The sequence below is a fragment of the Podarcis pityusensis genome, assembly GCF_964106645.2.
Source record: "Podarcis pityusensis genome assembly, chromosome: 2".
In the NCBI taxonomy this organism is placed as follows: domain Eukaryota; kingdom Metazoa; phylum Chordata; class Lepidosauria; order Squamata; family Lacertidae; genus Podarcis; species Podarcis pityusensis.
This window is the reverse complement of record NC_138029.1, coordinates 123391382-123407864: the sequence shown is the minus strand read 5'-3', so window position 1 is coordinate 123407864 and position 16483 is coordinate 123391382. Positions and strand designations below refer to the sequence as shown.

The following is a 16483-nucleotide window of genomic DNA, read 5'->3' as shown; positions in this document are numbered from 1 at the left end:
CATTCAAAACCCCTAAAAACTCTGAAACCCCATTTTAAATTACAATATACTCCTATAGAGACTCCTTATACTGCGTTTAAAACCAGAATTGCGTTTGGGTAGAAACTGTTTCTCAGGCGGCTAGTCCTGGTCTTTATAACCCTGTGCCTTCTTCCAGAAGGCAGAAGCCAAAAGAGATTATTTCCGGGGTGCCCACTATCCTCCACTGTCTCTGCAGTTTTCTTATGGCACCTGGCAGCATAGATTTGATCCAAGGTGGGAAGAGTGCACCCAATTATTCTCTCTGCAGTCTTTACAACCCTGGACAGCACTGTTTTTTCCCTGACCCTACAGCTCCCAAACCACACACACAGACCATAAGTTAATACACTCTCCACAGTACAATGGTAAAATGCCATCAACAGGTCCTTTGAGAGATTGCTTTTCTGGAGGATTCTCAGAAAATATAACCTCTGCTGTGCTCTCTTCATCAGGTCTTTGCTGTTTTCTCCCCAGGTTAGGTCCTCTCTCAACTCCATTCCCAGAAATCGAAACACCGAGACCTGTTCCACGCACTTCCCCTCAATAATAAGTGGCTGAATATTCAATTTACATTTCCTAAAGTCCACAATAATCTCTTTTGTTTTCTTTAAGTTAAGGAGTAAGGAGCACAACCATTTATAAGAGCAACAGCGTAGGGATCAACAGGACATAAAGTAATCCCATCCTTTCAGTGCCTATCTGTCAAGGAAACAAGGTGTCCTTACTGAGAGAGGCCAGCATCCCATAATTCTGCTCCATGACTTCCCTGTGCAGAGCTCTTTGGTCGGGATCCAGCAGAGCCCACTCCTCCTCCGTGAAAAACACAGCGACCTCCTCAAAGGTGATCAGATCCTGGAAGAAGAAGGAAAAATTATGGCACTGTGTATCATTCTTCCACTGGGGTGAGGGGAGTTTTTATTGGCTTATAACCTGAAATTACAGGCTAGTGAGCTTAACCAATATACTGGGAACATTTCAAGAAAATATTACTGAATACAGTTACCGAGGATATAGAAGAGCAATTATATTCTTTCGTGGATTGGTACTGGCTCCCGTGCTTTAAAAATAGTTCAGGAATGATTTAGAGCATGGGTAGGCAAACTAAGGGACGTGGGTGGCGCTGTGGTCTAAACCACAGTCTAGGACTTGCCGATCGGAAGGTCGGTGGTTCGAATCTCCACAATGGGGTGAGCTCCCGTTGCTCGGTCCCTGCTCCTGCCAACCTAGCAGTTCGAAAGCACGTAAAGTGCAAGTAGATAAATAGGTACTGCCCTGGCGGGAAGGTAAACGGCGTTTCCGTGTGCTGCTCTGATTCGCCAGAAGCTGCTTAGCGTGTTTTTACATGAGTAGAATGTGTGCTTTTATTTAAAATGCATCTCTGGGTTATTTGTGGGACCCGCCTGGTGTTTTTGCATGAGTAGAATGCGTGCTTTTTTTAAAAATGCATCTCTGGGTTATATGTGGGGCATAGGAATTCATTCAATTTCTTTTTTCAAAATATAGTCCGGCCCCCCACAAGGTCTGAGGGACAGTGGACCGGCCCACAGCTGGAAAAGTTTGCTGACCCCTGATTTAGAGTTCAGGGTGAGCAAGGAAACCACGTGAACTGTGGCTTCGCAATTGTTCAGGGTGGCTAAAGGGAGGGGGGGGAAGGATGGGGAGACATTCCATAATAATAATAATAATAATAATAATAATAATAATAATAATAATTTTTATTTATATCCCACCCTCCCCAGCCAAAGCCAGGCTCAGAGCGGCTAACAACAGTAAAATAATACAGCATTCTAAAATCAATTCCTTATAAAATCAGTTCAAATCAAATTGATGGCAACCACTGGGCTAGAGTTCTGTGAAGAACTACCAAAGGAGGGGGTCAGGCTGTGCCTTGGCCAAAGGCCTGGTGGAACAGCTCTGTCTTGCAGGCCCTGCGGAAAGATGTCAAGTCCCGTAGGGCCCTAGTCTCTTGTGACAGAGTGTTCCACCAGATCTGATCGCTTCTTTTTGTGTCCTACTCCATCCTCCAAGCTCTTATGATTTGCATATAAGTTTGTCATGTAGTTTGAGTTACAGATAGGTAGCTGTGTTGGTCTGCCATAGTCAAAATAAAAAAATTCCTTCCAGTAGCACCTTAAAGACCAACTAAGTTAGTTCTTGGTATGAGCTTTCGTGTGCATGCATGTATCTGAAGAAGTGTGCATGCACACGAAAGCTCATACCAAGAACTAACTTAGTTGGTCTTTAAGGTGCTACTGGAAGGAATTTTTTTATGTAGTTTGAGGTGGGCCATAATATTGAAAGCGGTCATTTACCTCCAACAATGGTACTAGTAGGCCCAGTATTTAACAATTCTTCCCCAAAACCTCAATGTACCTCTAATGCAAACTTAGGTGTGACTGCAGGCAACAGAATTAAGTGGACGCCGGCAATCAGTCTAGCACTGACTCACCACCTTTACAGCAGATGGCATAAGGGCTATTCATACTGCTATTATCTCAGCTACCTCTATTGCTGAGGCTATGCCCCACCCTCCGACCCTAGGAGTCCTCATAAGGGAGCTGTTCCTGAAGGAAGAACTGTGAGGGGAGAGACTCCAACAGGCAAGGTCTTAGTGGCACGACTTACAGCAGCTTTATCAGGGTGGCATTTCTCAACAAAAGTTTGCACTTCAGCCCATTTTGCACACATTTCTTGGATTGGTGCAGTAGAAACACTTTCCTCCTCCTCCTCTGAAGACAATTCTTCAGTTGCCGCCTGTTGCTGCTCCGTCAGAATGTCTTGAAGTTCTTCTGTGGTGAGCTCAGTCTTGTGCTCCTCCACAAACTCCTCCACATCATCGCTACTCACCTGCAAGCCCATGGACTTTCCCAGAGACACAATATCCTCAACAACAGGAGCATCTCCTTCAACATCTTGAAATACATCTTCAGGAACAGCTGCCGGCCACAATTCCTTCCATGCCGACTTCAATGTTCTCTGAGTCACATCGCCCCATGCTTTGTCTATGAGATGTAAGCAATGGAAGATATTGAAACGGTTCTTGCAGGAGAGATGCTGTGAAAATGGACACAGATTCTCACCCCAGTGGGTCAAATCAATCCTGGATGAACCATAAAATTGTAGAGTTGGAAGGGACCACGAGGGCCATCTAGTCCAACCCCCTGCAACGCAGGAATCTTTTGTCCAAGGTGGGGCTACCAACTAGGCTGTGGGAGCCTCCCCATGTGTGGAGCTCCTACTCACAGTTTCCATGGTAAAAGTGGGGTGTCTTTCTCCTGAGACCCACCAGAGAAGAAACCTGGAGTCATGCCTAAAAGAAGATCTTATTCACACCACCATTATAAACATTCCTTTCCTGCCTATCTTTAATCTCTGCCAGCCAGGAGCTCTGGCCCTGCAGCCTTCCTTGTTTTCTTGCAAGGGGAGCTTCCTCACTCCCAACATTCTTCCATGCCCCCATCTCACCAGATGTCTCTGAGGGTCCTGGGAGGGAACATTCAAAGGTTGTGGGGAGGGATGCAGGAGACAGCTGGACCAGGACAACCATCCATCTTCCTCCTTCCATCCTCTCTTGGATTGAAGATCTCAGAAGCTGCAGGTTCGAGGGAGGGAGGGAGATAGAAACAAAGGCAGACTCAGAGGCCTTGCAGGCATTTTCCCGCCCAATATATTTTCCTGGTGAATGATAAGGCAGCCTAGGTGTGGAGCCTGTTGTCTTTGTCCATTGAGTTTTCTTGGCAGGGATACTGGAGTGGCTTGCCGGTTCCTCCTCCAGGTGGATCACGTTTGGTCAAAACTCTCCACTATGACCTGTTCATCTTGGTGCCCTGCTCGGCATAGTTCATAGCTTCTCTGAGTTATTCAAGCCCCTTCGCCACAGCAAGGCAGTGATCCATGAAGGGGTAAAAGGGGTGAAAAGTAGAGACATCACCTTGCCAACAAAGGTCTGTATAGTTAAAGCTATGGTTTTCCCAGTAGTGATGTATGGAAGTGAGAGCTGGACCATCAAGAAGGCTGATCGCCCAAGAATTGGTGCTTTTGAATTATGGTGCTGGAGGAGACTCTTGAGAGTCCCATGGACTGCAAGATCAAACCTCTCCATTCTGAAGGAAATCAGCCCTGAGTGCTCACTGGAAGGACAGATCCTGAAGCTGAGGCTCCAATACTTTGGCCACCTCATGAGAAGAGAAGACTCCCTGGAAAAGACCCTGATGTTGGGAAAGATGGAGGGCGCAAGGAGAAGGGGACGACAGAGGACGAGATGGTTGGACAGTGTTCTCGAAGCTACTAGCATGAGTTTGACCAAACTGCGGGAGGCAGTGGAAGACAGGAGGGCCTGGCGTGCTTTGGTCCATGGGGTCATGAAGAGTCGGACACGACTAAACAACAACAACAACAGGTGTGGAGCTCCCATATGCCGTTTCCATAATAAAAGAGGAGCGCCTGCCTCCTGAACCTTGCCATGTGAGGAAAGTGGAGTCAAGCCTGAAAGAAGATCTTCTTCCCACCACCTTTAAAAACACCCCTTTCCTTTTCCCTCTGCCATCCTGGAGCTGTGACACGGCTGCCTCCCTTCCATTCCTCCTCCTCTCTTTCCGCTCACTGGCAGCAGGGTAAAAAAATTCCTTCCAGTAGCACCTTAAAGACCAACTAAGTTAGTTCTTGGTATGAGCTTTCGTGTGCATGCACACTTCTTCAGATACACTGGCAGCAGGGGTTCAGGGTTTCAGCCAGAGGACATTCCCCCAGCTCTCAGTCCATAGAGCATCCTACTCTTAATCTCAGGGTCATGGGGTTTGAGCCCCACGTTGAGCCAAACTTTCCTGCATTGCAGGGGGTTGAGCTAGATGACCCTCAAGGTCCCTTCCAACCAGGCAATTCTATGATGCTACCTGGAGACCCCAGGAGGTGAGCCAGAGACTTTCTGCACGCAGAGCAGAGGGTCCACCACCAGTCCTTTTCTTATGCGTGCTAGAAGGGACCAAATCCTGGGTGGTCTCCTGCCCTCCCCACCCAGCACAGACCCCCCCCTCCTTTCCCAACCAGCACCTGCCTTCCTCCTTCCTCCCAGAGCCATCCTGCTTCGCCTTCCGTCGGCTGCGCATCCTCCCGCGCCTTCCCTCCCAAATCCGTTTCTCCAGCCTAGCCTCGTTTCCTGGGGAGCCGCTGCACGACCATCCTTTGCGCCCATTGCAACTTTCTTTGAGCTGAATTTTTTTGGGGATGGTCCCATGCATCTCCCCCACCCCCTCCAAGACCCCCGTTCTGGAACCGTCCCTTTCCTTCCCCTCTTTTCCTAACCTTGGGCGGGCGGAAACCGCATCTCCTGCGCGCAGCACAATCGCATTCTTCCCAGTTTTTCAAATGGAGAAGGGGACGCGCGCTCTTTCACGTTCCTGCCCCTCCCTCGGAAGTCCCCTCTAAGACGGCAAAGAGGAAGGGGAGGGGACCTGGCTGAAATAGAAGGGGAGATTCTAATCTAAGAGTTTATTTAGGGATCCCTCTGTTGTGCAAAGAAGCAACTAAAAGCAGGGAATTGCATGGATTCCGTGATCTCCTTAATAATGCAGGAATAAGTCCCACTCTTTTGTCATCCATCTACAAGTTGCAAGGAGAATGTGGGACACGGTTGGAACAAAGAAAGGCAATGCACAATGTCTAAAAACGTTTCTAAACAATTGCCACGAATCCTAGCGCAGTAGAAACGACCAAGGGTCTGTATAAAGGAGCCATCTGTGGCTCAAAACTTACATCGCATCAAATAATCCACACAGGAGAGAAATCATATAGATGTTTGGATTGCGGAAGGAACTTTGCCCATGGAATTAGCCTTACATTACGCAAGATGCTTGGAATGTGGAAAGAGTTTCTCTCTGCTCACATCGGAAAACTTGTATTGGTGAAAAGCCATTTAAAAGTTTGGAGTGTGGAAAGAGCTTCAGCAACGCTCGGACTGCGGATGGGGGGGGCGGGCTCTTCCCTCTTTGACATCTATCGCCCCTCCCCCAAATGCAAATCCTCCTTCTCCCGCCCCGCATCTCCCATTCCCTTTTTGTTGCACCTTTCCGTCCCCTACGCGCCCCAGGCTCCTTCTCTCCACTTCCCATAAATATCTCTGTGACGTTTCCTTTTCTTCAAAAGCCGGAGAGCAAGCAAGCAAGAAACCTTTGCATTTTGGAAATCCCCCAGGTCCCCACCCAGGCGCAGTTAGAGGGGACTTCCGGGGAGGGGCAGAAGCGCACGAGAGAGAGAGAGAGAGAGAGAGAGAGAGAGAGAGAGAGAGAGAGCGTGTCCCCTCCAGCCACGTTTGAAAAGCTGCGAGGGAGGCGGTTGTGCTGCGCGCAGGAGATACTGCTACCCCGCCAAGGTTAGGAAAGGAGCAGTTCCAGAAGGGGGATCTTGGAGGAGGGGGGACTGTGCTGGGTGGGGAGGGCAGGAGACCACCCAGGATTTGGTCCCTGCTAGCACGCATAAGAAAAGGACTGGTGGGTGGTGGAGCCTCTGGTCTGCGTGCAGAAAGTCTGTGGCCCACCTCCTGGGGTCTCCAGGTAGCATCATAGAATTGCCTAGTTAGAAGGGACCTTGAGGGTCATCTAGCTCAACCCCCTGCAATGCAGGAAAGTTTGGCCCAACGTGGGGCTCAAACCCCATGACCCTGAGATTAAGAGTCGGGTGCTCTATGGACTGAGGGCTGGGGGAATGTCCTCAGGCTGAAACCCTGAACCCCCGCTGCCAGTGAGCGGAAAGAGGAGGAGGAATGGAAGGGAGGCAGCCATGTTACAGCTCCAGGATGGCAGAGGGAAAAGGAAAGGGGTGTTTATAAAGGTGGTGGGAAGAAGATTTTCCTTCAGCCTTGACTCCACTGTCTTCACATGGTGGGGTTCAGGAGGGAGGCACTCCTCTTTTATCTTGGAAGCTGCACATGGGAGCTCCACACCTAGGCAGGCTTATCATTCGCCAAGAAAATATCTTGGGCGGGGAAATGCCTGCAGGGCCTCTGAGGCTGCCTTTGCTTCTATCTCCCTCCCAGGAACCTGCAGCTTCTGAGCTCCTCAGGAAGGATGGAAGAGGCTGATCCCGCAATCCTAGCGAGGATGGAAGGAGGAAGGTGGACGGTAGACCTGGTCAGGCTGCCTCCTGCATTCCTCCCAACGACCTCCAAGCTTTCCCTCCCAGGACCCTCAGAGAGATCTGGTGAGTGGCAGGGAATGGAGATGGGGACCTGGGGAGATGTGGGGGGGGGGTGAGGAAGCTCCCCTGGCAAGAAAACGAGGGAGGCTGCAGGTCAAGAAGAGAGACAAACGGTGGAAAGAAAGGAGAGGAATGTTTTTTAATGGTGGTGCAAAGAAGATTCTGTTGGGGACTGTTGCAGAGGGCATGCCCCATTTGGGCTTCTTCAGGGGCAGGAGAATATCTGGGGCAGGAGAATCCCTGCAGGTCCTCAGAGGCTCCTTTTGCTTATTTTTCCGTCCTAGGAAAATGCCTTCTGAGCTCCTCAGGAAGGATGAAAGTGTCTGATCCTGCAAACATAGCGAGGATGGAAGGGGGAAGATGGACGGTTGACCTGGTCAGGCTGTCTCCCACCACCTCTGACCGTTCCCCTCCAGGACCATCAGAGAGATCTGGTGAGTGGCAGGGAATGGAGATGGAGACCTGGGGAGATGTTGGGGGTGAGGAAGCTCCTTTGGCAATAAAACAAGGGAGGCTGCAGGGCCAGAGCTCTGCGCTTGCAGAGATAAAAGGTAAAAACAAAGGAAAGGAATGATTTAATGGTGATGTGTTGAAGATTCATTTTCAGGCATGAGTCCTTCTTTTTTCTCTGGTGGGGGTCAGGAGGAAGACACCCCACTTTTACCATGGAAACTGCAAGTGGGAGCCCCACACATGGGGAGGCTCCCACAGCCTAGTTGGTAGCCCCACCTTGGACAAAAGATTGCTGCATTGCAGGGGGTTGGACTAGATGACCCTTGTGGTCCCTTCCAACTCTCTGATTTTATGATTAATCCAGGATTGGTTTGATCCATTGGGGTGAGAATCTGTGTCCGTTTCTACAGCTCACAGCATCTCTCCTGCAAGCTTTCTTTGTAGGAACTTAGCTGGGGTGTTGAATCAGTCCCACCCCCCACTAGGCGAAGCACGTCAAAGGCCCACGATCATCTCAGAATTAATGGCCATTCTGGAATTAATATTATAATGCATTTATTAGGAAGAGAGAGAAAAATGGCACCGGGGAGAGTTTGCCATTATTAAAAAGCTTTGCTTTACTTTGTCCTCCTTTGGCAGATGATGGACTGAAAAGACTCCTCCTCAGTTTGCATTTTGCAGCAACCAGCCCTCGAGGGGCTTGCAAGTCTTGCTGGGATTGTAATGGGGATTATGCTCTTAATTTGGATCTTCTCTTGGTTTCAGCAGGTGGTGGACAGGACAGTCGTTGTTCCCAGGTCTCGACAGACGTAACCAAGTATGATAAAGGCATTCTTGTGCAGCCTGATGACGGCCATAAAATCCCAGCCCATGCGAAACACCACCAGGGTGAGAAAACAAATCAGGGCCCATCGTGTGGCAAAGCGTTCAGAAGCAAATCTGCCCTCAACTCACATTGCAGAATCCACACGGAGGAGAAAGCACACAAATGCTTGGAGTGTGCAAAGAGCTTCTGTAGGCATTCACAACTTACTGAACACGAGCGAATCCACACAGGAGAAAAACCGTTCATATGCTTGGAGTGTGGAAAAGGCTTCCGTTGCCGCTCACACCTTAAAAAACATCAAAACATTCACACCGGGAAGAAATCATATGCCTGTCTAGAGTGTGGAAAGGCCTTCAGAAACAACTCAGGCCTTGTATATCATAAAAAAATTCACACAGGGGAGAAACCGTATACCTGTTTTGACTGTGGAAAGAGCTTCCGTAATAGCCAAGGCCTTCTAACTCATCAAAAAATCCACACAGGGGAGAAGCCGTATAAATGTCTGGAGTGCGGAATGAGCTTCGCTTATGGTTCAAGCCTTACATCACATCAAAAAATCCACACCGGAGACAAATCATATAGCTGTTTGGAGTGCGGAAGAAACTTTGCCCATCTAATTAGCCTTACTTTACACAAGAGAACCCACACAGGAGAGAAACCATATAAATGCTTGGAATGTGGAAAGAGTTTCCGTCAGAGTGCACATCTCAGTTCACATCGGAGAACTCATACCGGTGAGAAGCCATATAAATGCTCGGAGTGTGGAAAGAGCTTCAGTCAGAGTTCACACCTTAAAGTGCATGTGAGATACCATACAGGTGAAAAACCATATAAGTGTGTGACGTGTGGAAAGGGTTTCTGTACTAACACAGAACTTATTTGCCATCGCAGGATCCATACAGGGGAGAAGCCATACGAGTGCTTTGAGTGTGGAAGGAGCTTCAGCCAGGGTATAAGCCTTCATATACATAAAAAAATTCACAGAGGAGAAAGACCATATGCATGTTTTGAATGTGGAAAGAGCTTTGGCCAGAGTTCAAGCCTTAGCGCACACCTGCGAATTCACAGAGGGGAAAAGCCGTATCCTTGTTTTGAATGTGGAAAGACCTTTACTTGCAGCTCAGCCCTTCGTTCTCATCACAAAACCCACGTGGGAAAGAAACCATAAAGATGCTTGCAATATAGTGGAAAATTTGGTTTATAACCATTCAAAGAATTCATAGAAGCAAGAATCCACAACAAACTCACACCAAGTTAAAAGTATTCATATTTTTCTCTGAAAATATAAGAGGGTGTGTCTGTTCTAGCCAGCAGCAAAGCTCAAGACCTGTTTGTTTCTTGGGTGTCTGTAGTGCATCTCAAAAGCCCCTGCAGGCCATTGTGACAACATTTCAAATCCTGTGAGTCGTCCTTCTGTTCTTTTCTCAAAAGAGGAATTCAAGAAGCTGAGCAAGTCACAAAAGAACTGGAGGATGTTGACTGTAAGGAACAGCTTTGAATATAGACGAAAGGAAGGACTAATATTTTCATACTCTGTATGAAAGTATCTAATCTGGAAAAAGAACATGGACAGGCCATGTTCACGAGCTGCTTGTCAACCCCAGCAGGCTTTTGGCTGGTGCTCCTGGAGACAAGATGGCTCCTTCACAAAGACCCTTGGTCGTTTCCAGTGAACTAGCTCATTAAGTAAAGAGGGCCAGGATTAATTGATTTGTTTTGTAATAGCCGGGTAGTTTAGAAATGTTTTTAGTGATTGTGCATTCCCTTTCTTTGTTCCAGCGGTGTCCCACATTCTCCTTGCACATGGATGACAAAGGAGTAGGACTTATTCCTGTATTATTAAGGGGATCACAGAATCCATAGAGTTCCCCGTTTTGCAGCTTTAACCGGTCTGATCTTTTAAAACCTTAAGATGTTTAAGGGCTTCTCGAAATTTTGGTTGTTTCTTTGCTCAACGGAGGGATCTGTAAATAAACTCTTAGAACCACCCCTTCCATTTTAGCCAGGTTCTTTGAATCATACAAATCTTCAGGATAAACTTTGGTAGGAGTCGGAGGCCTGCGTGCCTGGAGTTCATTACAGGCACAATTAGTGCCAGCTAATTTAGATTAACTCAATTGGCAGCTGTCTAGGCAATGTGTTAAAATATATCTAATGGATTATCACAGGAAGGAAGGGGGGAATCCAGTTCAATAAGTGTTTTCATTTTGGAAATTTTAACCCACTTCTGGTCATACCATCGGGTACCTCCGGTTTTTAGGCCAGGGAAGAATTGAAGCAATGCATGGCTCCATTTTGAGAACTGGATTTGGTGTTCATCCCAAAGTGAAGAAAAGTTACTTAAAAGTGTGTGTGTGTGTGTGTGTGTTAAAATTTTGATTTTGAAATACAGTAGACACTAATAGCTAAAGAAATAAAGGAATTTCTACAATAAGCAATCATTGTGTGCCTGTGCGTATTTGGGGACCGGGGGGGAGGAGGTTACTTGAAGGAAGGACTGGGGGGGGGGTCTCAAGGAAAATAGCTGCTCCCTCTAGAGCTCAGACAGAAGGATAAGCAGCTCTCTCTACACAGAGAGAGCACTTGGAAAGAAAAGCTTTGCAGGGGTGGATTGGGACCGCTGCTGTTTATTTTGAACATTTAATACTTCTCCATTCAGTCAAATGATTTCAACACCGGTCAGATGGCTGGTGCTTTAAGGAAGCCCCTTGATGGCTGCGCAAAGGGGGGAAATAAGAGTATCTTCTTCGCCGAGGAAGCAATTTGGATTCTCTCTTGCTGTCTGCCACAATATTCCATCTAACTATTCCATTTGCCTTACCAGGACAATCCGCACTGCCTCTTGGTCTGAGGGATTGTTTGTGGTGTTTTGACCAGAGAGAGCAGAGATTGGGTTGAGGGCACTGAAATAAAAAAAATTAAGGTCTTATATATATAATAAATGTTCATAAATGTACCAAGCAAACACGTACATAAATATATAAACCACATGTCTGAAGCAGCACAGGAAAACAGCCCTGGAGCCATTTTTTACTCCCAAACTGACCAAATGTTTTCTCTGCAAAGTCAAAGGAAACTGGAAAAGCCTCCCCATTGTCTTTTCCTTCACAAATCCTCTCTTAAGGGTATGTCTGTGTATGAATAGTGTGAGCCTGTGAACTGGCTCAGGAACTAAGTATTTATCATTACAAAAGACTGGCCAGGCTCTCCAGGGTATCCAGTCAAGTAAGCATTAACAGGTAACTTGCCAGACAGGAGGTAAACAAAACACTCAGATTTCTGCTGTTGACCGCCCTTTCTGTGATGTAGGTATGATGTATCTGGGGGTGGTCTTGGACTCCAAGGCGGGCAATTTAAAATGTCTATATAAGGGCGGACACACCTTGGTTCTGGGTCCTCCTGCGTGTGAAGGGGGCACCCTGTTGCAACAGTTCAAGAAAGATCAGGCTTACTGGCTGCTTTGCTTCTCAATATTCTCTGGTTGGCCTCTGTTCTTTTCTCCAACCGATGGAGAACCTACAAAAGGACTCTATAAGGGCTCTTGTGTCCCTCATAAGGGAAGATTTTCGTTTATTACAGCACCATGCTGCACTTCATCTTCCCTCACTGAGCTGAGGGATGTGGTTATTTTGGAGAACCCCCTCACGATGGCGTTTGGCGTGGCATCCATGCTGAGGCTGCCTCAAATAGGCCTAGTTACAGGTAGGTAGCCGTGTTGGTCTGCCGTAGTCGAAACCAACAAACAAATTCCTTCCAGTAGCACCTTAGAGGCCAACTAAGTTTGTTACTGGTATGAGCTTTCGTGTGCATGCACACTTCTTCAGGTGCCTGTGTGAGACTTCATAGCCTTCTCGACAACCATGGGGCTGTCTCGGGATCCCAGTGGCCCAACACATATGGCTGAACCAGGGCTTTTTTCCCCAGCTAGACCACGCGGGAACTCAGTCACGGCTCCTCTCAGGTAGGTGCCATTGCCATTATAAGAGAACGAGGGAGGGTTCATGGAGAGTTCTGGTGCCTCTTTTTCTGGAAAAATAGCCCTGGGCTGAACAAGTGCTCAATTTGTCGTCCTCCCACAAAAAGAGTGGATTGGAAGCCACCTAGAGTGGCTCAATAGGTATTGTGCCACTAGTTGAGTGATCATTAGTTGTTTGAATAATTTTGTTAATACGACCTGTCGGGTCTTCAACCAGATCATTCTTCGGGGCTAAAAATAAAATGGAGTCGTCTCTCATTTGTTGGTCTGGTTCAGCTGGTTCTGTTACCGGTTTGATGGTATCTATGGATTTATTCAACTTGCACACGTTAGGAGAGAGTGGGTTAATAAAATTACAAGTAAGTGGACCCATATGGGACACTTTACATGGAGAACCTAATTCAGATTCGTTAAGTTCCCTCATTTTGTCCCAGGCAGATGTAGTCATATTTGCCTTAGAGATGGGGTGCATAATAGATGGGTCTGGTGATGGGGTTTCTGCCTCCAGAGTATGGAGGAGTGGATTCATCTCCGCAACAACCAGTTGGCTGGTAGGGGTGGGTGCCTTCCCAACCCACAGGTCCAGTTCTTGGTGGTATAAGCGTGGGACAGAATCTGAACCACAGTCTCTATCAAGCATATTTTGTTTAAGTAATCTCAGCTGTTCCTCCGTCACTTTTGTCAGGCAGAAATAAAGGGAATCAATTTTATGGAGTATTTCTTTCTGAACTTTTTGCGGGAGAACGCTATAAGAGTGGAGTAAGTTATTATCAAAGCTATCGAGGTCGATTCCCTGATTCTCCGCATACCTGGACCCAAGGAAGTCCAACCTTTGAGAGTCCTTGGTAACCAGACCAGTAGGATGTTTGGAGATGTCCTCCGCAGAGTTTATATCAATTAGAACATGTTGATCAATCTCATGTTGAGTTTTTGGCAAATTTACAATATGGGGGATAAGTGGAATTGGAGGTGCTTCATTCTTAAAGTACCTTGAGATTCTTATACCACTCGTCTCCAGGTGTTCTCTACATTTGTACACTAGTTTTTCCAGTCTCCCCTCGTAGAATGAGACCACCGCTCTGGCAAGGAATCCATTGAAGTATAGATATTCCACTTGGGCCAAATCAGTAGGGTTATTAAGTATACCCGGCATATAGATCTTTAAAAGGTTCAATACACCTAGAGTGGCTGGAGGAACACAGTCAAGATAGGCGGCATGTAAATAAATTATTATTATTATTATTAGTGATATAGAAAATATAGGAATATTTTGTATGCATTCTGAATAATTTCTCCAGATTTCAGTGCTAACTGGTACATTATACTATAATTTTTTAAAAGAAAAATAGGTCAGGATCAGGCCCAAGATAGATGCTCCCCTTGTTGCTCCTTCCACCTTCTGGAAAATGAAATTCTGTTGTTGGAGAAGTGATGGAGGAAATTGTTGGAACGATGAGAGAAAAATAGAGAAATTTCAGAGGGGGCATCCTATTAGGCTGCAAAAGATTGTAATGGATTGCTTTGAAATAATTTCAGCAACAGATTGGGGGAGGGGGGAATCACCCCCAACTGCCCTGTATTTTGCCAGAACAAGGGTAGTAACCCTACTTTATGGGGTCCCATGAAGCAGAATCTGCAATGACCCCAGCGCATTACAGTTTTGGTTTTTTTTTGCGGGGGGGGGGCGGGGGCGGAACACTGGCTGTTCAAGGGTTAAAGGCAGCGATTATATTGCTAGAGAGGACTTCCTGGGGAAGAGGGGAAGCGTCACTTCCTCCTACGTTTGTTACATTTGAAAAGCTGCGAGGGAGGAGATTCGGCAGAGCGGATGACTGCCTTTTGCAAGGTAGGAAAAGAGGGGGGTTTATTTTTGCGCGGGGAGGGGGCTCCCGTGTCAGAGCAGGAGAGAAGCCCTCCGGGAGAGGAGCATGCATGGGGTTGCACCCCACAACTGAGCCCCCAAAGAGCTGCGGGGAGAGCAAAGGACCTCGAGGGCTGCAGGGGCGCCCCAGGAGGAGAGCAAGGCAAGAAGGCGAGGCGGGGGGGGGGGAGGGAGTTGTAGGGTGGGGTAGGAAACCCCCCAAAGGAAAGGGGGCAGGATGGCTCTGGGGAGAGGAGGAAGGAGGCATGGATGTTTTGGAGAGAATGGGGTCAATGCTGGGTAGAGAGGGCAGGATTAGACCAAAGGGGGGGGGGTCTTGGATCGGGGACTTTCTGCCTGCTGAGGAGATGCTCCGCCCTTGAGCTACAGCCCCTTCCCTTAAAGTGGGGCTGGGGAGAGGGAGGAAGTGGGGGGGGGGGTGTCAGCCCTGTCGCAGCTCCAGGCTGGCAAAGAGGAAAGGAAGCCAGGAAAGGAAAGGAATGTTTTGAATGTTGGTGGGAAGAAGATTCTCTTTCAGGAGTGACTCCACTTTCCTCACATGGTGGGGTTCAGGAGGGGGGACACTCCTCTTTTATCACGGGAGCTCCACACCTAGGCTGCCTTATCATTCACCAAGAAAATATCTTGGGCGGAAAAATGCCTGCAGGCCCTCTGAGGCTGCCTTTGCTTCTATCTCCCTCCCAGGAACCTGCAGCTTCTGAGCTCCTCAGGAAGGATAGAAGAAGCTGATCCCGCGAACCTAGCGAGGATGGAAGGGGGAAGATGGACGGTTGACCTGGTCAGGTTGTCTCCTGCATTTCACCCAACGGCCTCCAAGCTTTCCCTCCCAGGACCCTCAGAGAGATCTGGTGAGTGGCAGGGAATCAAGATGGGGACCTTGGGAGATGTTGGGGGGTGAAGAAGCTCCCCTGGCAAGAAAACAAGGAAGGCTGCAGGGCCAGAGCTCTGGACTAGCAGAAATAAAAGGTAAAAACAAAGGAAAGGAATGGTTTAATGGTGATGTGTACAAGATTCATTTTCATGCGTGACTCCTTTCGTCTCTGGTGGGGGATCAGGAGGAAGACACCCCACTTTTACCATGGAAACTGTGACTGGGAGCTCCACGGATAATGAGGCTTCCACAGCCCCCTTAGGATCTGCTTTCAGGTCACTAATATGCCTACCATTCCCTGAGGGCTGGAAGGAAGACAGCTCCCTGGTGCAAGGCCCATTTCCACCTGGCCTAGGGGGTGGAGCCCAGACTCACCTTGAACAGCCTAAAGAGGCTCCTGGGAGGCCACTGGGACATTGCTGGAACATCTCTTGGGTTGGGGGCAAATGACAAAAATGTTTTATAATGTTAAAAACAGTTCTCGTTTTGGTTCCTCTGTTTTGTTTTCGTTGAGTTGGTGTTGGTTAAATGTTTATTTGGGGTTAGTGGTTATTTTAATTTGGGTATAACTGTAAACATGTTGTTGTTGCTATTCTTATTATGGGTTTGTTTGTTGCCTGTATAGGATATTTCTGTTTTTTATGTTTGATGTTTTGTTCTGTTTTTATATATGCTCTTAGCCGCACTGGGTGGCTGTGAGAAGCCCACCAGATTGGGGGATATAAATTTGTAATATATGCCCCATTAGGGCTTCTGCAGGGGCTGGAGAATATCTAGGGCAGAGGAATCCCTGCAGCTTCTCTGAGGCTCCTTTTACTCCTCCCTCCCTCCTTCCCAAGGAACCTGCAGCTTCTTTAGGCTTCTGAGCTCCTCAGGAAGGATGAAAGAGGCTGATCCTCTTTGACCCTCTTTCTGCTAATAACAACACCTTGAAGATCCCGGGCCCCAGGGAAATTAGACTGGCCTTGACTAGAGCCAGGGCCTTTTCAGCCGTGGCCCCGGCCTGCTGGACTGCTCTCCCACAAGAGACCAGGGCCCTGCAGGATTTGACATCTTTCCGCAGGGCCTGCAAGACGGAGCTGTTCTGCCAGGCCTTTGGGCAGGATGGAGTTTGACTTACTTTCCTTTGTATAAAACAAGCCTGAAGGAGGCCCCCAACCTGCTCACAGGTCCTTGTATGATCAGTGGAAACAGTTGGTCCTGGCAAGTATTAATCACTCTGAATTCCAACATGATAATTGCCAACTGCTTAGATTTTAACTT

The 16483-nt window shown here is 47.8% G+C and overlaps 1 protein-coding gene across 1 annotated transcript in view; it reads left to right on the top strand.

Annotated features, from left to right (window-relative positions):
- Nucleotides 1–6831: 6831 nt before the first annotated feature.
- The window catches only part of LOC308469360 (uncharacterized protein), a 48180-nt gene continuing 38528 nt past the window's right edge, over nucleotides 6832–16483 (top strand). The window contains exons 1-2 of the mRNA XM_080991689.1: nucleotides 6832–7215; nucleotides 7497–7646. Coding sequence (XP_080847815.1) covers nucleotides 7083–7215; nucleotides 7497–7646 — 283 coding nt within the window. The 5' untranslated portion in view covers nucleotides 6832–7082. The remainder of the gene's footprint in view (nucleotides 7216–7496; nucleotides 7647–16483) is intronic.